The sequence below is a fragment of the Phalangium opilio genome, unplaced genomic scaffold (genome assembly GCF_054372755.1).
Source record: "Phalangium opilio isolate 3A_F unplaced genomic scaffold, DU_Popi_V2 ptg000521l_1, whole genome shotgun sequence".
Lineage (NCBI taxonomy): Eukaryota > Metazoa > Arthropoda > Arachnida > Opiliones > Phalangiidae > Phalangium > Phalangium opilio.
The window spans coordinates 607971-621578 of NW_028324240.1; the positions used below are offsets into that span (position 1 = coordinate 607971).

The window sequence follows — 13608 nt, forward strand, 5'->3', positions numbered from 1 at the left end:
GAAACTTAAATGTTTAATTACGCTAACGGAGATAGAACTATAAAACCTAAGTGGCACCATCTCGCGTGTGTGACGTCAAAAACAAGAAAACGTTGTAGCCTTTCTTAAAAAATGGATTTTAAATAATTTCATATGAAGCATTTTCAAATGCATATTGCCAAATAACTAGAAATCGGAGAATTAAAAGCTTGATATTTTTGAATTCACCGTAATTAATTCTATCTTTTGCTATATAAATCAGAGGTTTGTAGACATAAAAATATAACAAAGCTTCTCATATCCTTTAAGACCGACCGCCATTCACAGCAAATTGTTGAAGCCCACATTTTCTTACTCCAATATGGCAATGATACCTACCATCTAGTACCGTTTCTATTGATATTGAGTAATAATATAGGATTAAAAATGAACGTTGCCTAATAAGTGCATTAAAATTAAAATACAGCTACGTCTCCTTCAGTATAGTGCTCCTAAAAAATAGGTAGGGTGTTCGGCAGTTCGCTTTTTTAAATCTTTCATTTTAAATCGAGGTCTAAAAAAACACTAGACCTCCTTATCTATCGCAATTTTTTAACCATTTGGTTTTCGGTCGGCTAGCTAGAGGTTAGTTTCCAGTTTTGCGTTTAAAATTTAACCTGGGGCCGCATTCTGCAGAGAAAGTATGCTCCTCCCCCAGACTTAAGCTCGCTGATTAGTCGGTCAGGATCGAACTTAGGGCTGTTGGTTGGATATCATGCTGATGACGCCATTTTGACCTAGGTGTGTTGATTCGTAATAGTAAATAGGGTAGGCTGCGCAGGCTCTCCTCAACATAGTCAAATTAAACACGAAATTCAAAATTATGAATTTGATGACCGTCGAAACGTTTAGGTTCTTGAATCGGTTACATTACCGACTTTAAGCTTACTTTGATGGTGCTGAACACACTATGAAGCAGACGACAGCCAGTACGATTGTTCATTTCTAATTCTACAATGGCGGGTCGTGTTTATGTAGCTGCTGCTGCCTATTTTGATGAACAAGATAATAGAATAGAATAGAATAGAAAAGTTCGTTTATTGTGCATAGAAAGAATCTTGGCAGGTTCACGAGAATATACACATAATGGTGATACTTATCGTAGAAATAGAGGCGATCCATATCTTTTGCCAGATGCGGAGTATTTAAGTCAATATAGACTCAGTAAAGACAAAGTTCGTGCCTTGTGTGACCGATTAAGACCCAAACTTGGAAATAAACCCAATCAGGAATATGTTTTGACGGTGGAGCATCAAGTTCATGTGGCTCTTCTATTTTATGGTTCCGGTAGTTTTCAGCATGCGCTCGCCAGTAACTACGAGCATGGCATGAGCCAGCCATCAGTGAGCCGAGCCATAAAGAATGTTACTGAGGCAACCATTGTTTCCATGAAGTAGCTGGTAAACTTTCCTGCTGGTGATGCTGAAGTGGCTGCGGTAAAGGTTGGTATTTTGTGATACCAGGGATAGATAGACTTTTTTAAGACGGAATAAACAATGTTTGGCTTTTACTTCAGTCCGACTCATAGACGAGTATATAGCCCCTTCCTTCAACACGTAACCAAAAAATTAAATTATTGGCTCACTAAAACTACGTATTGGTGACGTTGCTGACAAGGAGGGCCAAAAATACGTAATTCCTGTTTACCTCTGTCGCTATGACTACGACCCCTCTTGCGTTGTACCATAGCCCACTCGATCACGCGCGTCATGACGCAAGCTGCTCGCGCTATAGCGGAAGCGCGGATCGAGTTGGCTATGGTTGTACAGATAAGCGTCTTCACAGGGGCTCAAAATGGAGCCGTCTAAATGCGAGGGTCCGGTAATTATTCGGGAATTGTTTTTAATAGCAATTAAGAAGGTAGTTAGTGAATTTGGTGCCGGTGTTTAGGATTTGGAGTACATCTGTAAGGGTGAAAAGTGTTCGCTAATTCTTTCTTAAGCCAAGCATATCTACTATCCTCATAATTTTGTAAACGAATTTGATGAAGATAACCAAGGCTTAGTGAGTGGGCAGGAGTTTTGTGAGCTTAGTGTTTGGTTAAAACCTGTTCGTGCTGTAATATCTATGAAGACTTTTACTCAATTCTAACTCACTTTTAATTTTCTTGGGTCTTCCCCGTTTTTACCTCTCCGAGTGACGTATGTCACGGAGAGGTATTACACCGGACGTGCGTGTGTGTCTGTGTGTCTGTGTGTGTGTCTGTCACGCCCCACGTGACCGCGTTCGCAGTTTGCGTATCGGAGCAAACGTGTTCCCAATTTCCGGACTGCATTGACAGTTCACGGAAATTTGGGTTTGTCTCCACTGGCTATTCTACTTGAATTCCAACACCACCAGCTTTGGTTTTCGTCCACTCCACATGGACACTAGTCTGTACTTGCAAGCTTCCAAGCACAACCATCTTCTGTTCTTCGTCAACTTCACCTTGACACCAGCTTCTATGCACCAGCATCTTCTGTTCTTCGTCAATTCCACATTGACACCAGCTTCTATGCACCACCATCTTCAGGTCTTTGTCCATTCCACATGGACGCCAGTCAGTCCATTCCGGCTTCTTTTCCTTCGTCATCGTTTGGTTTCAAGATATACGCGGCGATCGGCTAGGGTTACGAGAAACGTCTAGCCTCCCAATGGCAGGGCTTCCACCATCGGTTCACGCGAATGCGTTTTTATCTATTATTGGTTTCAAGATATACGCGGCGATCGGCTAGGGTTACGAGAAACGTCTAGCCTCCCAATGGTAGGGCTTCCACCATCGGTTCACGCGAATGCGTTTTTATCTATTATTATAATGGAAACGAATCGTATATATACCCCAAAATTAGAAGAAAGCGGGCAAGAGGGGTACCCTTCACTTTAAACGTCAATATTAGCAAAGTTTCGAAAGATAATAGGAACAACTTTATTTTAAACGATTTAACTATTTTTAAAGTTATTTACTGGCGATTAAAATAATTAATATCATTTATATTTAACTAATTATTTAAGATAAACTTATTTCTATGTACTGACACAAGTGAGAGTTAATATAGAACGAGTAATGAAGATTGCATCTGAAACGAAACACTACACGCATATCAAAGTTAATATAAAACGAGTAGGATGAAAAGATCTCTTACAAAACTATAACATTTTCTTTTTGCAGAATATTAAATGGAAATACTTAAATATTTTTCGGCATTACGATTCTTTTAGTAGTTGTGTAGCTATAAAGCTCTGTTTCATCTCAATATTCCAAGAACATCTTTTGATATTAACATTTAAAATTTGGTGTTTACTTTTTAATTCATCTTTACTACATTTATATATAGTGTAAACGTAACTTTTAGCTCCATTAAATAATAAGGATGCTAATACTTCATCTCTTCATACGTGTTGAAACGACTGGGTCTATGAGATAAGACAACCTAGATCTTAACCATAATTGACCTTGCTTCATGTCCTCTTATAGGAGGTCTTAACGGTTCAGAGTGAACCGAAAGTTAAATACACATTTAAGTGATAGATATTAGGTCCTCATTAGAATTATGGAGGATACGCAGGAAATTATTAAACGCTTTGAACTTTACAAATGAACATGGCAATATCTCGCCGATTAGAACTATGTATTTCCGGTTTGTCTCATTGGCTGGTGGACCTGTGTTTGGAAAGTAAATTCGTCTCGGCTCGGAGAGGTTTATTTTGGTTTCCCAACTTGTTTTTTCACTTGCAAGCCCTATGTCTTGCGTAACTTCCATTTTTAAACAACGTTATTTCAAAAATTACAATCCGAGCCCATTCCAACTTGGCAGACGAAGGGGCAGACGACGTTTATTTGACCCGGATATACATACAACGCCATAACGAAAATAAGACCCGCCTCTTCTTTCATATCCCTCTGTCACGGGTAAGGGGGTCGTGGACTTGGACGCGCACCCGAATAACCCTGTTACCCATTCCGTCTTAAAAAAGTCTATCTATCCCTGGTGATACGATAAACCTCCCTAGCACGGTTCTGGCGGGCATGTAGGGTTTCAACTTCACTTTTGTATTAAAATCAGAAGTATAGCCGTTTAAAGTATTCTTCGATCATAGCTTCTCCCCCAGCATAAAGCTCTGAATATATCGGGTATATGTCTCCTTTATTAGACATATGTTTGAAAAATACGTTGATATTCATGTTAAACAACCGCGAAATGGTCAGAGGCAATCAAAATATTTTTTTCGGAAATGTGATTTGGTTAAGTTTTGGTGAGATTTGCTTACGTAGTTTCAGGCAATTTAAATGGGGTTTTGGTGAGATTTGCTTACGTAGTTTCAGGCAATTTAAATGGGGTTTTGGTGTTACATTCATCATGCCAAGTTAAGTTTGCAAGAAAGTTTTTATGGAACCAAAAATTTTAACTTCAATTCAGAGTTCCATTTTTCTTGAACATGGAGACAATATTGAAAATTAAGTATCTCCTATGGTTTTTACAAGCATCATTTAGAGCCAGGTGCTCTTTCCCAGATGTTTTAGGTGCAATTGAATACACTCATGTGCTAATCAAAGCACCAGTTGTTGAACCAAATGCCCACATGGATAAGAAAGGAAATTACTCCCTTAATGTCCAATTGGTAAATGGTGTCCTGCTTGAATGATAATGTGCTTACTGACAGTCCTTTTTCTGTACCAGATAATGCAATGCGTATCACCGATGTTGTGGCCAAACATGCTGGTGGGACGCATGACTCTTTTACTTGGCGTTTCAGCGACATATTTGGGCGTTTTATGGCAGGAAAAATGCCAAAAGGGTATCTTTTGGGCCATAGTGGTTACCCGTTACAGCCATTCCTAATGACACCCATACTCCACCCTGAAACACCAAATGAACAACGCTATAATCAGCGTCATATGTCAGGTAATTGCATTTTGAATTTTTGATTGATAAATAACATAGACCATTCTGACCAATTACGCAAGTGATAGCTATTGACTGACATTAACTATTTAAGTGATAGTTGTCACTTGTGATATTTTCAAAAATATTTTAAATTATAGGTCACGTTGATACCTGACATAATCAAAGCTAGTGTTGCTGTAATAACTTAGTCAATTAATTGTTATTAAAATTTAGGTCGGAATGTTATGGAACGCGACAATGGCATTTTGAAGATGCGTTTCCGATGCCTAAACATGTCACGAGGTGCCCTTTGCTATAACCCTAGAAAGGTCACTGAGATAATTTATGCTTGCTGCATCTTACACAACTTCTGTTTGGATGAGCCAATGCCTAGGGAGCAAGGTAAATTATAGTTATATATGTTGAATGTTAAATTTATTCATATGCATGGATATATGTACATCATTATGGTTAGGATGATGGGGAAGTATGCGTAATCTGAGAGAAATCGGCACGCTTAATGTGTCACAGCTCAGGTTGAATGGGTCGCCAAAAATGGGAAAGAAAGAGTAGGATTCAATGGTAATTGCTTCATCTGTAGCTCTTAGTGTTGAGTCCGGTGATTCCTCCCCCTTTTTGGCGTCCTATCCGACCTGAGCTTTGATACATTAAGCGTGCCGTTTTTCTCTCAGATTGCGCATCATCCTGTTATCTAACTGTTAACCCCATGGTCAGTAAAGGGTGTGTACTAATCTAAACTAGTTACAACAGCTTTCTTGACTCCATTTGATTAGAACCAGTTTTAATCTAAGGTTTTTGTTTTTAGCTGCACCAGTTGCATTAAATCCGCAACCAAATACCGATGACACCGATTTCACGCAGAAGGATTTCTTTCCAGATTTTTCACCTGGTGCCACAGTTCGGGATCGAACCCGGGATCCTCTTGCTGCAAGGCGAAAGCGCTAACCGCTACGCCTTAGTTCTCTCCCCATACACTTGTTAAAGGAGTTCTCCTTCGTGGTATCACCCCGTTTCGCCTTTCCATCAAAACGTGCTGCGGTTAACAGTAATAGTTAGTATAGGACGCTGTCAGTTAGCTGTTTCGGTAGATAAAGCTTGTACTACGCAACGAAATGCGTCTACAATAACCCTTAACAATTTGACCTTGACATTTCACGACGCTTTAAACCGAAATATTTTGTGTTGGTCACACAGACCCATTCTTCGTGGAAGGTTGAATATTGTGCTCAGTTGAAAGCTACACTAAACGTTTGATCTCACAACTAATCATATTCGGGGTCATAAGTTGAGAACTTTGGAGTCTCATTACTTCCGTATCGCGCGTCACTAATTAGATAATGAGACGTGGCTCACAGGGTATCTTCCCATTGCACAGAATTCCATTAGACCGTATCCCGCCAATGTTTTTAATAAATTTAGCCCAACGGCGGTTTGGTATTTACAATTCCAACGACCCTATTTGTCGAACTAAGCGACCCCAAAAATGCTATGTAGTTTAATTTTTATTAATGTCGTTTTTTAATGAAACGTTGTAAATACATTTTTACTGCCTTGGAAACGCCAATATTTGGTCTATTATAGTTGATATATATTTTTTGTTCGGTGTGCTTAGTTCCCAGTTTGTTGAAATGGAACGTATGGCAAATAAAGGTGGATTTGTTTACTTGTATAACGGAAATTTATTTCGGCTTAACAAAAGCCTAGGCCAGTCCCGATTTTTTGTATGTAGAACCGGTGGTTGTAAAGTTAGAATGATTACTTTGGGTGAAGATATAACTCAGTCAGCTCCAGAGGTTCATCCAACTCACGCTTCGGATACTAAGGGTATTTTACAGCTAAGAGCTAAAGAATCGATGATGAGAGCCATGTAACAAGATGGTACTAGAAAACGACCTCGGGAGGTTTACAACACTGTGTGTTCTGAAGCTAAAAAACAGGCGCTGGAGGATGGATTGAGTGCAATGGAGGTTCATTCTATTCTTACTGAGTTTAAATCCGTACGGTCAGCCTTTACAGGGAACAGAATAAGCGCTTTCCAAATAATCCAGCCCACCGCCGAGATATAATACTTACTGAAGAATGGACGCGTCTTGCCGTTGGGGAACAGAGTGAGAACTTTTTACTTGTTGACGATGGAATAGATGACCGAATAATCGCTTTTGCCACTGATACGTTTATGAAAATCTTATGCCAGTCGTCATGTGTTATTATGGACGGGACCCATTATGCCTGCCCAAGTCAGTTCGCCCAATTATATGTCCTTCACGGTTATTTTAACGGTATAATGTTGCCACTTGTATATGCGTTACTTCCTGGACATTCGGCTGTGGTCTACAAGCGGTGTTTAAGCCTGGTCAAAGAAGCAGCTTCAGTTCGAGGATTTTCGTTTTCGCCCCCCAGTTTCTAAATTGATTTCGAGGCATCCATGATATCTTCTCTCAAGGTCTTTTTTCCGGATGCGATCATTCGAGGATGCCTATTCCATTATAGCCAGGCTATTTGGCGTGCCGCAAGTACAAAGGAGCTATCGGTGGTTTATAAACCGAACGATGTCGTTCGAAAAACTATTCGTCGATTGATGGCTTTGGCTTTGGTTCCCGTTGAAGAACACACTGCACTGCGGATTGAAATAGAAAAGGATTGTCGTCATGGAAACCCTAATGTTGTTTTGTTTTTAAACTACTTTGTTGAGACTTGGATGGACAACTGCTTACACCCACCAGAAATATGGAACCACTTCGGTAATTTTCAAATGCGAACGAATAACCACCTGGAAGGTTTTCATAACAAGTTAAATTTGAAATTCAACGCAAAGCCAGCACTATTTCTTTTTATCGAAGAAGTCCGAAAAATGCAAATTGAGTACACGAACGGCAAATTAGATAAAGACGCGGGAAAATATGTGCACGAAGTTAGTTTAGCGTATAAAAATATCAACAAAAGATACAGCAACGCGGTTAATAATTATCATGAGAATGTTAAAAACCCATTGAAAAATAAAATAGAAATAGCCGTTAGGTTACTTGATTGTGTAGCTGGAAATTTCCACACTAAATTCTTATGTAAAAAGTAACATAATTAACATATGTAATTGTGCCATATAAAATTGAATATAATAGCACACAGAAAAAGTGAAAATTGGACTTGACTATTTGGGCATGGGTTAAACGTTAGGTTAGGTTAGTAATATTTTATAAATCACTTAACAATGTTACGCCTTTTCCAAAATATTCATGTTTATCTTCATTGACTTCTCGAATAATATGCCTTTTCCAAAAAATTACGGTTAGGTTAGTAATATTATATAAATCACTTAACAATGTTACGCCTTTACCAAAATATTGATGTTTATCTTCATTGACTTTTCGAATAATATGCCTTTTCAAAAAATTACGGTAGGGTTAGGTTAGGTTAGGTTTGTTTAGGAGGACGTCTCTTCCTCTTAGGAGCGGTTATACACTTCAAGTACAGTAAAACGGCTGGCTTAAAGTATTTTCGTGATAAATATAACATATAATAATAAATCAATATTAGCAATTGGTTTCATTATGTCATATTTTGCTGATTTATTACTATTTTGTTCTTATAATCCTTAGTTTTAAAATAATAATTTAGAAAATTTTTGGATCTTGTGTTCATTTTACGTAGGCCTTAAATTGTTTTAATTTTATTTAAATTTCATCGGGAAAACCCGAAGTGCGGGTTTTTCGGTGCAGTGGGATTGTCCCATTGGACAGAATCGTAAATCCGCCAAAGTGTGGGTTTTTCGGTCGAATGGTATTGGTTTCGGTTGATTGGAATTCGGCGCAATGGTAGTGAAGCGGCTCACATTGCAGTAGAACCATTTTTGGTTGAAGATAATGATTTAGAGAACATTCAAAGAACTCGTTTGCGTCAACTGTTCAACAGCCATAATAATGGTTCATTGTAGACGGACGTGCCGATCTGGCGAGACCACTTTTTACGCATCACAAACACATCTCGGCTAAGTTTGTTAATGATCATGATGTACTGCACTGGAAACCACACTTTGGCCTTTCCCAAATATTATATATATATATATATATATATATATATATATATATATATATGTAGAACGTTCAGCTTTGACAAGACAACTTACTAGAACTCTCTCTACAGAATGACTGAGAAATCTACAACTCTTGCAACAAACTAAAGCAACCTACCGTCTTAGTAGTGATGACAGTGGCACGCCAATAAACCTCATCAACGGGAACTATTGTACAGTGAAGGTCTGTCTATTCTCATTTGACACTTTACACTACGAGCCCTCAGTGTTCTATGTTGAATCACTACATGAACCCAACACCACTTACCTCAGAGACGACTTAACTTCTAGCCATGTCCTATATCACGTTCAATGGTAGCGTCTACAGTGTTGAAGCCAACGCCATACCAACTCTCACTGTACAGGTTTGCCAAAGAAATTGTCTGTTTCCCTACAGTGATTATGACGAATCACAGCAGACGTTACAGTTAATTGTGGTAATACACTCAATTAGTTGAAGAACGCGTCAACACAATGCCTCTGTCTTCAATAACGTAAGCACATTATGAACTAAAGAAAAAATGATGATCATATTTTGTAGAATATCACATTAAAATGGATGATTCATCTCACAGAAATGGTAAACTTATCACTCGCAGCAGCTTAGTTTCCATCCTGGTTTGAGCCGGGCAAACAATACATCATACCCTTTTGAAGTTTGAGACTATATGTTGAGGCCAATGTAACCGAAAGGCATCTTATGCGTCTCTTTAACTAATGTGACGTCATCATCCAAATAAAACACAATTCCCAGGCATTGGTCCAGCCTATCACTCTGTCCATACGTCTATGGTTCCACTCTCCTGACTAGGGTTCAGTTCAAGCTCTTGATGGCGCCAAAAATGTGTCATTACAACCAGAGATGCTTCCCATATCGCTCAAGCTTTCGCTGTAGAGCCTGGTAACGCTGAAAAGGAAATGTATTAATTAATGGACATAAATATCAAATCAAATCAAATCAAGCTTTATTGCGTGTCCATAACGCCCGGAGGCTTTTTACAATGGGTCGCACGGTTTAAATTAAAATATACAGGTAAATGTACAATTAAAAACACACAATTATTGTGCCTTAATAAATTTTGTTTCTTAATTCTTCGAACTCTTGAATTTCGTTATTTCGTTGTAATGTAGAGATTATAATACGTAAAGGAGAAAAATTGGATTAAGTTATATAATTATCCGTTTTTTTTTAAATAATTTTTTATATAAAATAGTGAGTGAAAAAATAGATCGACATCTTTGTGCTCGTTAGCGGTTATCTGTATTCGTGTAATGGGATTGAGTTTATCAACTTTTTCATAATAAAAGTTGGATTTTTGTCTTGTATTAAGTCTAGGTGCATTGAGATAGATTTTAGACAACAGATAAGGACAATCTATTTTGTTTATCAAAAGCTTTCTTCAGAAACAAAGTTCTGGCATATTACGGCGCCACAGCAATGATTGTAACCCCAATTTCTCAAGCACTAGATGATATTTATATATGGTGTCACATTTGAAATTAAAGTAGTAAAATTCGACAAATTTCCTTTGTACGCGTTCTATTTTGACAAGAGTTGAGACACAACATCCTCCGTAAATCAATATAATGTACTCCAGGATACTTCGAACTAACGAAATGTACAACAATTTAAATACCCTTCCAGAATTTAATGACTTGGCTATCTTCAGAGACATTGATAGGGTTTTCATTGATTTACCCATTATGTTCGACATTTGCTCGTTAAATTTTAATTTGCTATCAAGTACTGTTCCCAGATCCTTATAATGATTGGCTCTGCTTAAAATTATTGTGTCATGAACGTAATTAAAATTAATCTTGTTTGTTTTGCGAGTGAACGTGACAACGGTCGGTTTTTGACTATTTAATGGTATTTTATTTAAGATGCTCCATTTTTTAACACCATCAATGTCCCTTTGAAGAGCCAGACAATCTTCACATGACCGAATAGTCCTATATAGCTTTGTATTATCGGCAAACTGGGCAATCTTAGATGATTTAACGTAGTGTTGTAGGTCATTGACGTATCTACTAAATAATAGAGGTCCCAGCGCTGATCCCTGGGGCACTCCCAAGGTTGTGACGTATGATTGTCTACTCACTGCCCCATTACATTTTATTATATTTCGTCTGTTTTTTAACATTTACGACCAAATAATATAGATATCTGTTAAATGAGTGTAGCTCTTTGCTGATGACGTTAAGCGTATCTTCGATGAACTTATGTGATTGGACGATGGTCAAAGTGATGTAAACTGAACCTGTGAAGAAAGTGAGTGCTTATTATTCTCGCTCCATATATTTAGGACCAGGCTGAATTTGCAATTGCGAAAAGATTTTTATTAACAATAACGCATCGCAAGAAACGTGACAAGCATGAACCTCCTACAGACTATAAAGGTGCGAGGCACACCATGAAATCAATAACATGCAATAGAAAATAGAGTAATCGTTTTTTAAATATAGCATGAGCATGCTTAATAAAAACATTAAATTACAATAAAAGCGCATGCCAAACTAAGAATGTAAAACATTAAATTAAGATAAAAGCGCACGCCAAAACCACGAGAGCGACCCCTCAAAAAAAGAGCGCTTTCCCCGCGAGGACCGCCGATTCCCGACCAGGGTCCGATACCACTAACGAAATGCATGTTACATATCCCCGTCTTTGGAGTTTCAACATTTTCGATTTATAACTCGTTCTCCTTTTCACAACAATTCTGTGAAATTTAATTTCCACTGTTTTACCATCCCTCTTTACTTTATACGACTGATTCTTGCATCCTACCCATAGTACCACAACATAGCATCCAGGCATAGTGCAAAGGCTTAAGAATCATATGAAAAAAAGTAATTGAACAATGCTACAAAATTGAACTAACTAAAAAACCACTGGCTTAAAATGAATTTTATTACACTATTTTTCTAAATTTCTAAGAAAAAAAATCAAGAAAATGCATCGAAAATGATCAGATTTAATGGCAAAGTTGATGCCTCTAAAATAATGAGGAAATACGCGGAGGCTAAGACCGTAGTCTGCTATTTTATCCACGTTGTTACTAACATGCACGCGCCTCGCATTTCCCCCCACTTTTACCCTCCGACATGCGAAAAGGGCTATTGGAGAGCATTCCAATCCACTAGTTTGACAAAAATTACTTTTTTACTGCTTTCAAATATAGAACTTGTTGTTGAATTCATTGACGGACTAGCACTTGATGTTGATGCACTGGTTCTTGTTGTTGAATCGTCGCTTGTTGATGTACTAGCAATAGAACTAGTTTGACACTTCTCCTCTATAGCCCATAGTGAATGCAATATATGTGAGTTCTTCTCATGGCAGGTTCTTAGTACCTTTTTAGGTCTACCTGGTCCTAGCATTTTAAATGATAAACATTTGAAAATATATTTCATTATTATTATAATTAAAATATAGGTTATAAATAAAATCATTTAAGTAGGATACTTACTACGCCAGACCACTCCACGGCTACACAGCCGCTTACCCGCGTCGGATGACGAGCTTCAGAGCTGCCAGATTAAATATTAAAAAGTATCGCACAAAGGACAAAAAATTGTCGATTTCTGAACAAAGTTATCGTACGCTCTTAAGCTACAAAAAAATTGCCGGCAAATTTTAATATTACCACGATGTTTGCTTGAAATTTGGTCGCGATGCAATTTTCCAAGGAAGAATTTAATGAATTAGCCAATGTATAATAAATGATTTAAACACTTCAATAAGATCAGTAAATAATACTGAAATGTTTTTTTTACTTTTAAGGACAACTTAAGAATTTTTTTGAGCTTCAGCGTTTCTATTTTAGGAAAAATAATAACAGATCACTTGATGCAAAATATTATTCCATAAAAAAAAATTAAAATCACGCTAGACCTAAATTATCACGTCCAAATCATGAGAGGTTTTTTGACTAGAATCAGTTTTATATATCAAACTTAGAGATGTGAAATTACCGTAATTTTTAAAAACGGTAATTTGCCGGGTAAATTACCGATAAATTACCAGTAAATTACCGATTGAAATTTTGGGAAAACAAAAATTACCGTTCAGTCGGTACTTACAATGCATTACTTTAAACAAAGCTTAATTGTGAGCACTATCTGACTGCTTTTCACGTATTTGCGGCTTTTGCTATCAAGACGGCAGCCCTGGCCTTTCTAATCTGATGTCTAATTAAAGATTTATTAAAAGACTAATTTCTAGCGCAACTTTATAAGTTTTGACTAGCGAATAGCGCCTGGTCAGTCATTTTCGAAGTAAACACAGAAATGATTGACCATTTAAGCGTAAAATTAACATTAAATGCGTAATAAAAATGTTTGGTAATTTACCACGGTAATTTACCGCCGTAATTTACCGGTAAATTACCATTGTAAAATTACCGTAAGATATAAATCGGTAATTTACGCGGTATTTGGTAAATTACCTGTAATTTACGGACGGTAAATTACCGACTCACATCTCTAATCACACTGTTTATACGGTTGTACATATCTTTGTTAGGCTCGAATTTGACACACCTTCCTGCTTCAGCTTCTAAGCAGTGCACCATTTACTATCGATTTTATTAATTTGTTTCTTGTTTTGGTTTTATTCAAATTTACTTTACTGAA

At 37.5% G+C, this 13608-nt stretch overlaps 1 protein-coding gene across 1 annotated transcript; it reads left to right on the top strand.

Annotated features, from left to right (window-relative positions):
• Positions 1–7329: 7329 nt before the first annotated feature.
• Positions 7330–7977, top strand: LOC149589666 (uncharacterized). The gene has a single exon (XM_089861835.1). It carries the CDS (start codon positions 7330–7332, stop codon positions 7975–7977), a length of 648 nt encoding a protein of 215 aa, XP_089717961.1.
• Positions 7978–13608: the final 5631 nt, after the last annotated feature.